At 44.0% G+C, this 16,609-nt stretch overlaps 1 protein-coding gene across 1 annotated transcript; it reads left to right on the top strand.

Moving 5' to 3' along the window:
• Positions 1-4,893: 4,893 nt before the first annotated feature.
• LOC8032061 (basic phospholipase A2 PA-12A) lies at positions 4,894-14,904 on the top strand. Its single transcript, XM_040217838.3, has 5 exons — positions 4,894-4,978; positions 7,560-7,598; positions 8,894-9,161; positions 14,061-14,170; positions 14,735-14,904. Exons 1-5 carry the CDS (start codon positions 4,894-4,896, stop codon positions 14,902-14,904), a joined length of 672 nt encoding a protein of 223 aa, XP_040073772.2.
• The last annotated feature ends 1,705 nt before the right edge of the window (positions 14,905-16,609 follow it).

Here is a 16,609-nt window from a genome sequence, read left to right as displayed (position 1 = left end):
CATATCTCGTACCAGACCTACTAAATAAACACCCAAACATAGCAGAAATGGCCCAAGCACACATTTCGTTTTTCCATTTTAAAGAAGGATTGTAGAATATATACTAAATGATCTGCAGTTAGTACAAAGTTGACAGTTATGTGTTATTGTGTCTGTTGTGGATTTTAAAATTGCTCTATTTTTGTATATTTATTCTGTTTATGTTCCTGTCTCTCCTCCGAGTGCTGTAAAAAAGGGGCTGGAGCCTCGACAGACTCGATTTCTTTTGCCCCAGCACCCCAGACCCTTGTTTTGTGTCTGAAATAAAAGAAAGAAGTAGAAAAACATCACCTTTGGTGATGTTTTTTTTTTTTTTTTTTTCATTGTGCTTTTCATATGTTCTCCTGTTCGGACTAGCTTTTTAATTTAGTATTTAGTACAATCCTCAATAATAGTAATAATAAACGACTTACCTCAACGGCGTACGATTAGTTTCTCGTGCTGGCCTGCACTACGCCGGTAATGCACTTCAGGTCGTCGTCATACCTGATCTGCATGATGTGGTTTGATTTTACGGCATTTTAACCCCTCTAAACTAAGCTGAGCTCTTCACAGAAAAAAAAAAAATGCACATTGGGAAGCCTCTACGGCCATGGCGATGCACTTGTTTTTGTCACTCGTTTATCGACGCAATTCAATGAAGACGCCACTGCAACAGAGGCCAGCAAATCTATCGTGTCGTCTGCTACCAAAGCAAAGCGGAGTGTAATACTTCAGAAATGGCTTCCATCGTTGCAATACGACACTGAGACGACAAGAACATCTTCATAATTAGATATCAAGATGTTAGGTTGCTTAAAAAAATTATTTTCTTACTTGTAAGCAAAAATTTAGACTCGTGCGGAGTCCCCATGCATTAGTCCATAGCAACGTTCCTAGCAACGGTTTGTTTGGACCCAGACGCCATGTTGTGACGTAGTCACTTACGGGGTCAAATATACAGAGGGGCATATAAAATTCCGATATTGCACGTAAGATAGGTCTCGAGGCAATAACAATTATATTCAATCGTTTTTTCGAATACAAAATTTGACTGGGCAATCCCTTTATGATCATGTAAGCGATTTTAACGCATGCAGTCACTGAATTATTGCATTATACCCCGGCCATATGGGAAAATTAATGTAATTCCGATCGAATTACATTATGGGGTCGTCAAATCAGTTCCTGATGCTCGTATTACAGTCACTCAGGATAGCGAGCTGATTCAATCCCATAATATCATTCAATAAAAATATATGTAAAGCTATACGCACGACGTCGTGCACCTTGACCGGAAATGACTATACGGACGATGCGTAAAGATCATGCCATTGGGTCACCCTTTTCGGACGGCGCGTGTATCACATACACAACGTCTCTTCTAAACCGTTTTTGTCGCCCTCTTTTTTTTTTTTTGTTTCTTTGCCTCCGCTTCGGGTTTTAGTATGTTGATTAACAACCAGCTCGCCTTCTTAATAACGTTGTCTTTGAGACGTTGTGATTTTCCCTTTTTTTCTTTCCTCCGTCTTGGGTTTTAGTATGTTAATTAACAACCAACTCGCTTGCTTAATAACGTTGTCTTCAAATATTACGTCCCAATTTTAATGAAGTCCACTGGGCAAGGATATTTTTTCACGTTGTTTGTGCGTACGTCAAACGCACGAGAGCGAAAATTCCGTCGAATCTGCCTTCTAAAACCAGAATTAAAAGCGACCCCGCTCCCTCATCCTTGAGTGTCTCTTAGCTCTTATCACCCTTTCCCCAGTGGACTCTTTGCACATGAATAGCAGACCTTATTATGGGGATCAACCTGTTTCCCTTTACCTCGTAGTTCTGTTGAAGACGACTGTGGTGTCCGAGGAATGTGTGTTTTTTGCAAGCCGGCTGTAGTTTCGACGATGTCGGACGCAGTTTCTCGGTGATGATCGCTGTCGTCGACTGGATATTGCCGCGCGCAGGGCCCAACAAGCAACGCTCGGTCACGGAACTCTAGAAGACTCACGTTTATTCTTACTCGGGGCGTAACTTATATCATTACGGCCTAGTTTCTTCTTCTCGAAAGTGTACGTTCATTCTCGCCCCAAGCGCGCGATGCTCGAAGCATCTTTGCCGAATTTTCGAGATAGTCACGCACACTAGATCAGGAGCTCCGCGGGACCTCGAGTCAGTCTCACTCTCGCTTGCTGTTATGCCGCCATATCGCCGCACGCTTTTCTGCTGTCTCCACGCTCGTTCTTTATTTCGTTTGGCACAAGTTCCTCACATTAAACCTTTATTATTATTTCACTTTGCAACCTGTCGTCGCCTTCCTTCGTGACCATATGGTCTACTTATTTACATAAAACTCCGATAAACGCCACGATAAACGCCGCAGCATACTGTTTTCGCACAGCGAGAACAAAATAAAGTAGCCATCTTGGGCAGCCGCGTGATCACGCTAAGAACGCAAATGACAGTCCGCTCTGCGACCGGTCAAGCGGAGAACGGGTGCACGAACATGGTCTACTAAAACTTTACATTAGCACGGCTGTCTGCAAAACGACGTTCGAACAAGATGGGCCCGCGGAGCAGAAAGCAGTGAGGGTGTAATGAGATTGATTTCGCTCTAGAGAGTCATCCTAACCAACCCAAATCGAGAGCGTTAATTTAAAATATCGAGTCAAATAGCACACTAAGAAAAACATTTCGAGATATATGTAATCTGAATGAAATGTTCATTTTACATGTCTTATGGAATTTATTCGCCTCTGAGGGCGTCGTATTTCCCACGGTCTGGACAGGAACCCGCGGAGCTCCACGCTTGCTAAGCCTTCCGATTGTGACAGTCCGGTACGCAACAGTGCCTCCTACCGCTTTGATTGCTCTCCTGCAGAAGCATCAAGAATTGTACACGACAAGATCAAAAACTCGTTTAACCTACACCTTCAAAGTGATGCATGAACATCCCCTTGACCAAGCAGAACTAGCGAAAGGGCCCTCCTAGTGATGCGAATGTTTTGAGCTATATGGCGCGACGTGTCACATCAGACTCGATTGCCCTAAGTCACTGACAGCTCATGAAGCGCAAGGCCTAGCAAGTCCCGTGCATCTCATTATCGCTCCTGGAGCCAATCAGGTTTTGGGCATGGCCAATAAGAAAGTCGAACAACCAATCACGAAGCAAGAAGCGTGAGCATGATATGCCACGCCCGGCGTTTCTTAAGCTAGCTTTCAGTGACAATGGCGAAGGAGCCGCATATCAGATCGTCCCAACTTAATTGCATGCGCAGTCCGTACTGACTTCATTTCCAAAAAAAAGATTTTTTTTTTTTTTTGCTTTGGTTTGGGTGGTTGCACAGGACATGACTGAAGCGCCGTTCACATATATGCGACCGAGTACGACCGAGAGAGACCAGACCGGTTTTTGTGCCTCTTGCGACGTCTTAGGACCGGATGTGCTGCAGCAGAGCTGGTCCTAAGACGTCGTAAGTTGCTTAAAAACCGGTCTGGTCTCTCTTGGTCTTACTCGGTTGCATATGTGTGAACGGCGCTTTACATGCGAAGCGCCGGGGTTGGAGAAACTATCCTTTTTATCCCCAGGGAATATACGAAACTTTGTACAGCTTATTATCCCTCGGTTTCATTAGATCGCGTGTATACTTTGCACTGCACTCTCTTAAACGCATTTTCGTCGCTACGCTGGAGGGCATACGCAGTTCGCGAAACGGCAAGGGCACCAACACATGACAATGGAAAAGATTTTGGTGTGCAGAAGTCAGAACTTAGCTGAAGCCTGCCCTACCGTGTTCCCGCCTTATTTATTACTGCACATAACTAATTAGGTCAAACAGAAGGCCTTCGTTCGTCAAATGTTAGTGGTAAATTGTCCAGTCCATCACGAGTGCTAGACTGTGATCGTAACTTTTTTTAGCGATAACAATAAAGTGGCGGTGTGAGAAGTTGAAAGTGCTATTGCTATACAATTTGTAAAAAAAAGCTTCGTATTTATGTTTATTTATTAAGAAGTATCCAAGAAAAGTAACGTATATCAATATACCTATTGCTCTATTACCCAAGCATCAAGGAGAATGCAGGGATTGGTGTTCCACGCGCCGCACGTGCTGACGTCAGCAGTAGTATAACTTTTCTAAAGCAAATACCTAAAACAAATGGCATCTAGCACGCGCGTTCGTCAACGCTTTATTTTGGTTATTTACCTGGAATCTTTTATACGGGGAAGACGTGCGCGGGCGGCGCGTGGAACACCAATCCCTGCATTCTCCTTGATGCTTGGGTAATATAGCAAATGGTCTATTGATAACGTAGCGAGTAAAGTGATTAATGGCGTTTACGCGAGTGATTAGTAGTGGCAACGCACTCCATTTGAGGCCGAGTAACTAGTAATTGCCATGCATTACATGTTTCGAGAAAGGGGCACAAATCTGCAAGATAGATGCATTCATGTTCCAAACTGTTCAACGTTTCTGTCTTTCTGTCACAATCATTTCTTGTCGACAACTAAGCCACCAACAAAAATGGTCCCCTCGTAGGCGTGTTTGTAAATGAGCTGCGGCGATGACCCGTCCCAACTATACATTTGCTGACAAAACAAGGACCCACAAAGCCACTTTAAACCGGACACAGAAGCAGGGTTAGAGGCAGAATGACCATAATATTCACTGTATAAGGCGCACCCAAACAAAAGTTACTTCCTTTTATACTTGCCCCAAATCAGTATTCGTATCACGATCCAGGCCTCTAACTTGAGCACCAACAGCAAAGGGTTCTTCATCGTGTACGAAGGAATCGCACGAGCACAAATTATCTGGACCTTAAAGTATTCAGGTCGTGTCTTTGGGTTTTTCCACAAGTTCCGGGCTTGAAATAACCGAAATGAACTCATTGCTACACCTGGACAAGGGCTGCCTCTGTTCGATGAGAATGCGGAAAGAGTCGTCAGTAGGCCAAGAAAAGCGACGTCCGAGCTGAGTCAAAGGATGCACTTTTTACCTTATGCTTAATAGGGCCACTCTTTCGTAGAATGGATTCATGTAGATATCTTTCTCGTATGTCATCCAGTCGCCTGCCTGGCATAAACCCGTAATTTGTCTTTCGCGCCCCACTCGCTGTCTCTTTCTGTATTTAACAGTGAAGTGTTACCTTTTAGATTCTCTTTGGGTACGTGGCGTGTGCCCGTGAACATGTTCAGAAGGAGTGCTCCAATGTATTTATTTAAGTAGGTATAGTGTGCACTAGCTAGTTTTACTCAGTGTCTGTAACTATCCCTTACTTATACTGAATAGTCATTAAATGCATCGGATTATTTGTAGTTAGTGCTTCCGTAATATAAGAGTTTTAGGCTATGTCATTCAGTGCTCGCCTGTTTAAGGCCACTGAGGAGATTATGGAAGCAGTTCCTAAGGTTGAGACGGTGAAAAAAAAAGAAATGGACGAATGATTGACTGAATGCTTCATTTTAATGTATTCACCCAATTGAATTATTTATTTAATTTGATTGGGAATATTCACTCAAAAAATTATTAAATTATTATTAAATATTCAGCAGTCTGACGGAGTCACGGGCTTTTTAAAACGGGCATTATCAAAGAATATATAAATTTCAAATACTGTAAGCGACTTATTTTTTGCGGTCTCAATATTTCGCGATTTAGGTCAAAGCTGAAGTTTTCGAAGTAATTCGCGGGTTCTAATTTTCGCGACGCAGTGGGATCTCAATATAGATTTCAATGTGTTTACATTTTACCGGAATCGTTCGCGCGACCTATATTTCGCGAATCGTAGGCGATTCGCGAAAATTAATTCATTTAAAGTAACAGAAAAAATGTGTAAAATTAGTGAAACCTTATTTCAGTTTGATGAAACACAAGCAAACCATATTATTAAAAAAAATTGATGTGTGTTTGTTTATACAGCCGGAAATTAGTCTGCCTCAGTGGACGTCTGGTGTCTCAGCTGTAGATGAGCAATTTAGCCAGTGCGGTACAACCGCTAGCCTGGGGTCTTTAACGTGCAGCACGCAGTAGTGATACACGATCACACGCCGGTACGATGCTCATCCAGATCGAAACGGGCAGGAGTGGGGATTGAACCCAGGATTCTGGGTTCTGCAGCGCGAGCTTTTGCTACACATGCTCAGAGCCGGTGTGCGCTAACCTACTCAGACACCGATCCTTCCACCATGTTATTGAATACAATAACAAAGTGAACTAACATAAAAATATATTGTACAGACGTATATTAACCTATAACCTAAGTACGTACGGAAGCTAGAATAAAACAAAAAATGGTCTCACCTTTACCCGCGTCACTGAATTATTATCCACAACCTCTATGAATATATCATTGAATGCAAAAGTTAATCGCTGATATTTTGTATGCTATGTATGACATACAATGCCATGTCGGTGAGCTACCAATTACTCTCTTAGTCGAAGCTGTTATGAGAACGTGAAATGGCTAAGAATGTTTCAACCTATAAAACTCTTTTAATGTATACAATTTGTTGAGTCACTCGACGCCTCTCTTTTCATATTTTATGATTTCTTTTTTTACAATGTAAACAAGTGTTTGGTATGGTGATAGTATAAAACAATGGAGAAAGCACGTAACTACTTTATAGAAAAAACATGCTGAATGTTGTTTATGCTTTGGTTTCTTTACTCCATACATGGTGAAAGTAGTCCAGTTTGAAAATACCACTCAGTTATAACGTTGAATAAAAATAAAAAGAGGTAACGAAGATCTAAGGTTTGTTTGTAATTCTATTGTTTTAACCACTTTAACGAAGAATAAACAACGCACTTACACCAGGGTAAAATGTTTGTAAACGGGGCTTTAAAGTTATAATGTATTCACGATCCTATTTCATCTTCAAAATAACGAGACCTGATAACCATAATTAAAATTTGTTGACTTTTGAATTTTGACAGCGACAGTGCGGTCGGTGCTTTTGTCGAGTTCTTCTAGTACGCAGTTCCATCGTGGTTACAATAATATAAATATCTTGGTGAAAAATGCACTAGTGTTATCAGCATATAAATGAAACATAATTTTAAAATCGCGGTTTGCGTTTACAATGTACTTAAAAAATAAAAATTCAAGGGCCTAAGCTAGTTTATACCCCGGCGAACACCATTATTATGACTTATACGTTATCCGTTAAAAGTAACAAAACTACTTGTAATCGCTTACATTTATCAGTAATTTTGTAAGGGAGTAATTACATATTTCAGAAGGTAATTGTAAATTAATTTCCTTACTCTTTTTACGTAAGGAAATTATTGTAATCCGTTAAATTTTTGTTTTCCTTCATGGCAGGCAGTTCACTGCTGTGTACGAAAGTTATACAATTAATAGAGCACTATTGGATTCTGAGTGATAATACTTAAGTCTTCAGAAGGTGGAGACATGAAGTTGCGTGATCGGTCGTAATCGGAGCGCCCTGCAACCGCCACACCCGGACACGTTGTAGCGCGCCGATAAATTTATTCATGCAAATTTGCACATCGCAAGTCGACAATTGGCCCTAGAGCTTTTAGTCAGCAAAGAAAGTGCATTGCCAATAATTGACGTTATCGGCACGTGTGGCATAAAAGGAATCGAAGAGACTTTTTTTTTCTCCAGATTGACAATTCGGCGACATCGGATTTTCATCTCTTCGGGCCACTAAAAGATTCACTGTGCTAAACAAAGTTTGAAAACAACCTGAGCATAGTTTGTGCAGTGAGAGCATGCCACATGTGCAGAAAACGAGCTGGTACCCGGAAAGGCATGCATGCCGTTGTTCCACGCTAGTGTAAAACAAATTAAAAACAAATCTCAGAAGAGATTACGTTAAAAGTAGCAAATATGCAAGAAAGGTGCAGTAATATTCGATGTGAATTCCATATAATTTAAATAAACAGTTTTCGAGAAGTCAACATGTCGGGTATTACCTTTTGAGCAATCCTCGTAATCTCATTGTTCATCTGCTGTTCATGAGCACAAAAATAACCAAATGGATGAAGGAATGAATGAATGAATGAATGAATGAATGAATGAATGAATGAATGAATGAATGAATGCATGAATGAAGGAATGAATGGATATATTAATGAATAAATGAATTAATAGCAAAACCGCATAGGGCTGAATTTTCGGCGTCAGGATACGTGGGGACAACTCGGGGTGTTGATTTGACACGAGCGTTGCGTCAGCGCTTCGGCTGTGCTCGTGTGCTCACTGATTGGACACGAGTTCCAGCCGAACGCTGGCGCAGAACTCGCGTCCAATCAGCGCCCTTCGTTATCCTCCTGTATCCGACGCCGAAACTTCAACACAGCAACCTCGTTGTTTAGGGGGTCTTGGTGTACCCAGACTTTTCTTCCTTTTTTAATGGCGCCCTTTGCGCCAAATTCCTGCCAAGGAAGCTTCCAGTCAAGTGTCCAACACAAGTATGGTTTATCAAAATTGGTGGATTCAGAAGGGTAGTTTATAATTCGGTGTTTCTAATCAATAATGAGCAGTATAAAAGACCCACCGTTTGCAAACCTGAAAAAAAAATATCGTTTTGAAAATCTGAAGTAATCAGAAAGGTAACGGTTGCTTTTTTCAAGTAACGTTTAATTACTTTTCTTCTCAAGTAATCGAGTGATCCGATTGGATACCTTCTTAACCACGAAAGTAATTATAATTATAATCAAATTTTTTTTTTTTTTTAGTACCTGACACCTCCGTGAGCCGCGCATGCGCACGATAAAAATAGGAGGACGGCACGTGCACCGGGCCCGTGCATGTGCGTGTGCTTCAATGTAACAACAGTTTTTTTTTGTTTTCTTTTTGTGATTTAGAGAAGTGCATTTAAAAATATTCACGAAGGTGTCCGCTGTTGCAGGCGTCCTCTCTGCGGCCAGCGAGCGTAGGGCGCAGTCCAGGACAGCGTCGGACGTCGTGCCGGGCCCGCTCCAGGATCTGCGGGGTGCGGACGGCGCCCCGTCGAAGCGGGGAGGCCGGCACGGCGACAGGGCGCGTGTGCGGCGCAGCATCGTGCAGCTGGCCAGCATGCTCAAGTGCGTGTCCGGCTGCAATCCGCTCAGCTACAGGGGCTACGGCTGCTTCTGCGGATACAGGGGCGACGGCATGCCCGTGGACCCCATCGACAGGTAACGGGACTCGGTGGCAGCGCCCATTAAAAGAATTTCGGGGGAACGCAAGAGCATTGTTAAAGTAAATAATGCAAAATCTGCTTTGCTTGCTTTTTTTTTTTTTTTTTTTTCGTGTTTCAACGAATTGTGTAAAAAGAAAAGCAGCGAGGAAAAATTGTGTAGCATAATCACCGCACAGGTTTAGGCACTTAGTGTGACGTAGCACAAGCTTTTCAATGCTCTCCACCCCCCACCCCCCCCCCCCCCCCCCCCGACCCCCACCCCCCTAAAAAAAAAAAAAAAAAACGGCTCGCGCCTGGATTTTCAGCTATTCCATCGCGGTTTCAACGAGACTGTCAGTCGCCACAGAATGCAGTTTTTTTCCATACACATTGAATGTCTGTAGCGAGTGGAATGTCTGAGAGCCTTGACGGCAAACCTCTTTCGGAAGGACATCCGAAAGCCTGTGTCACGTCATAATAACTGCCCTAATTTGTGTGAAGAAGTAGCTAAAGTATGTGCCTACATTCTGTGTGTATTGAAGCAATTTTCCCCACATTAGTTTTTACCCAGTTTAACGAAACTTAAAAAAAAAAAACAGCCTAATTTATACGGAAAACTTGAAAACTTGATAAAAGCAATAGAAAAAACATTATGACAATGACGTACCTTTCAGCGGCTCGCGCGCCGAGCTTTGAATAAATTGACACAATTTCGAAACCGTTAAGCATTTAAAGAATTGATATCGTTGATACACGGGTCAGTCAGGAAGTCGCGAGTGGTTTTATAAAGCGCATTATGATCAGCAACCGATCGACAGGTAAATATGTATCGCAGGCTCTTCAAAAAAGCATTTCGAAAATTCGAGACCTGTCTCAGTGCCAAGACTTCCAAACCAATCATTTAAATGTCGGTGTCATTTGTCTTTCGCGTATAGTCAACAGCATAAGAAAGTGCCTATAGAGCTGTTTTACAAGATTTTGCTCGCGTCTTAAAAGAATCGCTTTTCTTCAGGCGTGTCATGTTCAAGTAGAACCTATAGAGTATACCTCCTAAGAACGAAAAACACAGGCGGCGTTACGCATAAACCTACATTGTTGAGCGCGTGAAAATTACAGGCTATAAAAATAAACTAACTTGACGAAGACGAGAAAGCTCTAAAGTGTTCGTTCGATGCTTTAATATTTTGTTATATTAATTCAGTTTTTCCGTACCCCGATTATGTTAAAAAAATATAGGTAGGGTGATTTTTTTTTTAACTCCTCATTCACCTTGGTCACAGCGGTGGCTAGTGTACCCTCCTTCTGTGGATACAATTACGCACCCTTGGATCTGAATTTTCGGTAACCTACACAGCCCCCAGTTCAATTGACCGGCAAAAGATCAGCCGCAAGTACTACAGGATTGATTGACTAAATAACTTTGTAAATACAGGAAAGACTCTTCAGAAGCATTCTCAAAAGTATGTTTAAATGGCAGTTTTATTTAGGCAATACTTGTGCGGGACAAGTACTGAAATTACTGGTAGTCGACTAATTGTTTTAGTGATTTGGTAAACATTTAATTACTTTTATTAACAAATCGATTACGAGAGTAGTCTGATTACCTTTGGATGTACTAAGATCCCTTGATACCGTCACTATATTTCTCTCCCCTTTTCTAATGCCTATCTTTGTTCCTACAAGTTTTCTACCGAGGAATCTTCGAACCATATGTCTCCGACAGCAGGGTCGGTCTACCGAAATTGGTGGATTGAGAAGATAAGTATGTTGTAAGTCGGTGATTCTAATCCGAAATTGGACAAAACAAGGCCCGTTTTTAAACCGGCAGAAGAGTCTGCGCTTTGAAAATGTGAAGTAATCGAAAAGCTAACGGTACTTTTCCAAGTAATGCTCAATTACTCTTCGTCTCAAGTAAGCAAGTAATCTAACTAAATACTTATTAACCAAAACTAATTGTAATCTATTATTTTGTTGTTGTTTTGTTTTTAGTGGGGTGAACGAGACTGTATATTTGGGCTAGTGGATACAAGGAATAGAAACGCAATTGAGTAGAAAAGTTAACAACGAAATTTTTAAGCCCTACAATAATCTGCAAGAACAAATGTCAATGAAGGGGAAAAAAATACGCTACTGTGGGTGCAGACAGGAGATCCCCCCCCCCCTCTCCCCAAGCTTTCTTTCGCAGCGTTAACTCGTGCATTCAATTAAAATTTTAAAAATCAAATGCCGAGAAACGAGCCACACACAGCAACTCCCCTTTTCTTTCAATCTTTGCTCAGCCTTCATCGGAATGAATCGTCGACCAGACGCGTTCAACCAACACCACCTAGATTGCAAGTAGTAGTGTCGAATTTTCTACGTTACCTACTGGCAGCCAGCGTGGGACACGTATAATGGACACGGGTGCTACGTCATCGTTGGGCTGTTGCTCGCGTTCGGTCGGCCATAACACGATTCCCAGCCGAACGGCGGCACAGGTATCGTGTCCAATACGTGACCGACGCTGAGTCTCAGTGGCTGACGTATGAAATTCAGCACTACATAAATTTCGTTCATCCCTAAGCTGACAGTGCGTTGTGAGCCACGCGCTTTCCAAACCAATCAGCCGATTCCCTTCCGTCACTTGACCCCGCTCTCTGCGCCTGGGTAGGGGCGGAAGCTTGAGCACGTGGCGAAAAACAAACGTACGACTGGTCCAGAGAGCACGTAGCTCCCTCCACTCTTGCGTGCTTAGCGGTCCTCGGCGCGTCCACCCACTAGCGGTCATTCTTCTCTCGAGCTGCAGGAAGAAATGGGTATCAAGTGCTCGCTGTCGACAGCGCCAGCCGCATCTGGGCGCCGACGCGTCTGCGGTGTCCGTCCTTATCAGAGCATGCCGAGGCGGTCCGCAGCCCACTTGGGCAGCCGAGAATCTCTGCTTGGCTGCAGCCGCACCAGGCAACTTCGGTCCGGGAAGTCGTATGGCGTCGGCGGTGAAAACGCGCCGCTGCGCAGCGCTTCCCCGAATGAGACCTTCTAGTATACACACGCCGCTGCGAAATGCGTGGAAGTCGATGGTTTTCGACGTATGAATTGTCCGCCGCCAATCACGAGATCTTTGTAGATGAGCGTTCTGCAGCCCAATGAGGCGACCTGTGCGGAGTAGAAGTGGACACTGTCCTCACTGCATGCAGAGATCGCGCAGCATCCACGAAGTAACGAGTGTTTGGAAAAAGAACATAATAGTACTCTGTTTTTTTTGTTTTGTTTTTTTTTTTCATCGCGAAAATGGATTAAGCGTCGCCGTAGGCTCTGTCTCTGCCAAAATGTAGCTCTAACAGTTGGGACCAGATGCCAAAGTTTCGGGATTTACCGCTTCTCATTCTTTAGTTTAAGCATTTTTTAACGGTGTCTGCTACCCGGGACGGGTCCCATTGTATCATTTAGAATTTTCGAAAATCATTTGTTACGTTTGAACCAGATAACGGTAAGTACAGAAACTTTGGCATATATAATCCGTAGCAACTGTAGCTATATTTGGGCGGAGACTGCGCCTTCGACGATGCCTAGCTTATTATTGCGGTAAGAAAAGCAGGGTTTCCTTTCTTCCCGAACACCCGGTGTAACATTCTTCTGCAGTTCACGCGACTTGTACAAGTGAAATACCAGCCTCGACACACATGAGTATTCACCAAAAGCCCCAGGCACATTATGATCTGCAGTAAACAGGCAGATTATTTTAATACTGTCGCAGACTGGGGCAAGGGAGAGAGGGGGGGGGGTAATCCTTGGGGGTTAGTGTGATCGAGACTGCACTTACATACTGACTATTACAGCGTAGTTCACAGTTGCAGAGCAGACCGTTATCTAGGTCGATTGGACACTGAGAGCGTGCGAGACACAATGTCCGTTCAACCACTTTGTTTGTTCCCTGTGTACAGGTGGTGAAAAAGCCAGCATCGCGACTCGCTAATATTCCAGAATAAAATTTGAGAGAGGCATAAATGGCGTTCTCGTGTGTTTGCTGAACAGGCAATGAGCATCCTGCTCCTTTACTTTGCAAAGAGAAAAGATAGACGAGAATGTTTTCGGCGTACCTTTCAAAAATCAACTTGTTGTGGATATTAAACCATACTGATCAGTTAGGCTGGTATCTTTAATATACTAGGAAGGAGGCTCCAGATTACCGAAACACACAAAGAAAGAATTTTCTTAAATGAATGCTTTATTAATACAAACAGGTACTCTCTTAGACTCTTAGAAGGGGGACTTCTACCCCATTTACTTCACGTAACTGAAGAGGAAATCCAGGGTGGCTTTTCGATTTTCTGGTGCGCCCTAAGGAAGAATCAATTCTTCGAGAGAGCTTGGTTTCGGGTGTCCGGGGAGTGCGGCGAGTATTCCTTGTCATATATATTCGGCATGTGAGGGCAGTCCCAGAAGACCTTGTCTGCGGAAGCTGTCTCCTCGCAGTGGGTGCAGAGAGTTGGGTGCCTCGTGAATTCTCCAGAGTCCAATTCCCATTTTACCTGTCGTTGTTGAATCTGGCGGTCTTTTTCGGGACTATCGTTGTGTGCGTGCGAGTCCCCATAGGTAAACCCTCTCCCACCAAGTGTAGGTGTGGGATGGAAAGGGGTGTGGGTCTTCCGTATAGGCATAACGAAAGGGATCACACCTTTTTTTTCGGATAGCTCTGATCACAAAACTGTTGGTGCTTTTTTTTTTTACTTTATATATTATTTATAGAAAGAGCAGTGTCTTGTATGTCCGGATATTTTCTTTTTTGTTTCAAGTATAAAGGGTTGATTGGACGTGCGCAGCCCTCTCCTTGGTCAAAAGGCCTTCATCTTTGGAAGTCAAAACGGGAGATCGGTGCTTGTTTAAGGATTTTATTGACGAGATCTCGACTAAGTGTGATGCACGGTGACCCTTGCAGTTGTTGCCTGGAGCACGACTGGTGTTACTCCCAGTCTCCCTGCTCCAAACTGTCTTTGTACCTGCTTCCGTACGAGTGGCACTGCCTCACACCGGGAATGGCACACTGCGGTCAGTCTTAATCCTTCGTTTCCCTCGACTCTTTTCTTTCCAGCAAACTCGAGGCACGCAAAGCATCACGCGAAACAGTCGTTTCTATTTCATCACTATTGGAACAAAGAATAGTTTCAGTGGGTCTTTTATTCTTCTCAGAAGTATGAGTATCATTTGTTTCTCTAAGCTAGTTTGAATATTTGGTTTAAGTGTCTTCACTGCACAGCATTACAACTAGCGTTTATATAGTTGGTGACAGGTTAAGAACCCAGTAGTTGGTCCGCCTCTACCACCCTCTCGCTGCCTTCCGCCGTGCTTTGGCTGCGCGTGCGATGGAATGGTATCAAAGGCAGAAAGCTCACGCTCGGGGTGGAGGATCTACTGGGTTTTTAATTTGTCATCGACTATAGTGATCAAAACTTCTAGTATTTCTCTCTATCTGCTATTCGTTTATACGTACTTCTCGTTTTGTCTGTCTCGTAGGTTCAATGTATTCAGAAATTCCTCAAACGAAGCTCTATACTTGGGTAGCCGCGAAGATAAGGATGTTGCTAACGGAGATACTTCTTCCCTTCTCGGCAGCGTACCCGGCATCGCTGAGCCCCCACGCCCACTGCGGTCAGCAGTTGTGCCAGTGCGACCTGGAGTTCGCCAGTTGCGTGAGCCGCTACCCTTGTCCCCGGAGGCGGATCTCGTGCCAGCACCGCAAGCTCTCCATGATCCACAGTCTTTTCAATGGCAAGAAAAGATAGCAATTAGCGAGCCCTGCCCCTATCCATTGGGGGCAGGGTGCGGACGGTAACAATGGACTTCCGCTGGAACATCTCTTCCCGGATGCAGGGCAAGGACCCAGCAGCCGACCGCCGGAAGCCGCTTTTGGTGGCCTGCAGAAACGCCGCAGACTCAAGGGCCGACGACCGGGGCACTTGTCGCGCCGCAAACCGGGCTGGAGACCCAAAAGGCCGCCGTGGCGCGACGACAATCGGACTCAGATTTATCCTGACTCTCCGGCAGACAAGGCACATGGGCGTCAAGTGGCAAATGCGACGGACCTACACTCGAGTTCAAGCTGGGGAGATGGCCTGCATTCGACTTTGAACGCCGTTTCCGGTCAACACCAAGAAATTGAACCATGGCGCTTTAACGCTACATACGTTTCTGACGAACTGCAATCAACTTTTGCTGCGAACTCGCTTCGTGAGACTTCTGAAGCTCCAGAATCACCTCTTGAAAACAAGATCAAGGTTTCTTCGACATTCCAAGAGCTCCAATCAAAAACCGCACAGCACGAGCATTTACCAACTGCTCAAGGGACTGAGCATTCGAGTGAAGCAGCGCGAGAAGTTGGAAGCCATCAACATAGCCCAACAAATTCCAAGTTGACGTTTTCGCAGAGGATCGCCCCAGACGAACCAGAACTGCGAACAGACCCGACGTTTGTACAGAGTATGTCTACAATAACTGTAGGTGTTGTATCAAAGATACATCCTGCTTCGAAGGAAGTTACTTATAAAGACTTTGTGCTAGAGACCGCTGTCGCATCGATATCAGGGAAACATCCGGACAAACCGACAGAAGAGGAAACAGGAAGTGGCGTGCATCACACCGAGAAAAGAAAACCTTTTTCAAATTTAGATTCTGGGCAACCCCAACCTGTGCCGCAACTCCAGTCGTCGATAGCTGCAACATCCTGGATGACACCCAGCGCTGTGTGGAAAGTTGAGTCCCTGAACGGAACCCCCATGCTTCCGCAGCTCCTTGTTCCACTACTGGCACATCAGACGCAAGCCATTTTACCGTCCACGCAATGGTCTACTTATCTGGAATCTTCAAAGAATTTCAACGCTGAAAACAACTTAGCTCGCAAAAGGGCGATCAGGGTAACAAGGACATTTGGATAACTGTTAGCTTTCAAACGACCAGAAGCATTCCTATTTTAAAATCATTCCGAAGGCCAAGAACTGAACATGCTCCGCTGGCACAGCTGACTCGCTTGCCACAGGATTTGTGGTATCAATGAATAGACCGCTGAGCTGGCTATTTCTCGTGAGACGCTTTTTGCTCTTCAAAGGCTTAGAAAGGGCCGTTTGAAACTTCCTGGTTCCTTTCAATGCCTAGAGAAATTGTCAAAGATTTTATACGGTCCTGAAACGTCGAGCAAGCGCCAATGCCTTGACAAGGCTGCACAGAATCGTGATTTAACAACTTAAGCTTTTGCAGGTTGATCATCACAAAATACAGACGGGTCATTGTTTCTGCGCAGCACACCACGGCAGTAACTTTTGTACCGAACATAGCCATCGTGGAATCGGATTATGGATCAGTGTGTCTAGTCTCAAAGCATCATTCAATGGCACATGTGAGCTGTCTTCCGCGACTAGTTCATTGGTGCACACAATCAGTTCTTTTCAACGTGTCACACATTCAAGATATGCGTAACTTTTGTTTTAAATTTCG

This window comes from Ixodes scapularis, unplaced genomic scaffold (genome assembly GCF_016920785.2).
Source record: "Ixodes scapularis isolate PalLabHiFi unplaced genomic scaffold, ASM1692078v2 PGA_scaffold0__279_contigs__length_252992795, whole genome shotgun sequence".
Lineage (NCBI taxonomy): Eukaryota > Metazoa > Arthropoda > Arachnida > Ixodida > Ixodidae > Ixodes > Ixodes scapularis.
The sequence above is the reverse complement of the archived record's forward strand: the minus strand, read 5'-3'. Positions and strand labels throughout refer to the sequence as shown.

What these genes read in the sequence shown, in the direction of transcription:
- LOC8032061 (XM_040217838.3), top strand. Translation starts at nt 4,894, where the DNA reads ATGAACTCATTGCTACACCTGGACAAGGGCTGCCTCTGTTCGATGAGA. An exon ending in CCCGTGGACCCCATCGACAG is followed by an intron (nt 9,162 to 14,060) that starts GTAACGGGACTC and finishes TGACCCTTGCAG; the next exon opens with TTGTTGCCTGGAGCACGACT. An exon ending in ACCGGGAATGGCACACTGCG is followed by an intron (nt 14,171 to 14,734) that starts GTCAGTCTTAAT and finishes CCTTCTCGGCAG; the next exon opens with CGTACCCGGCATCGCTGAGC.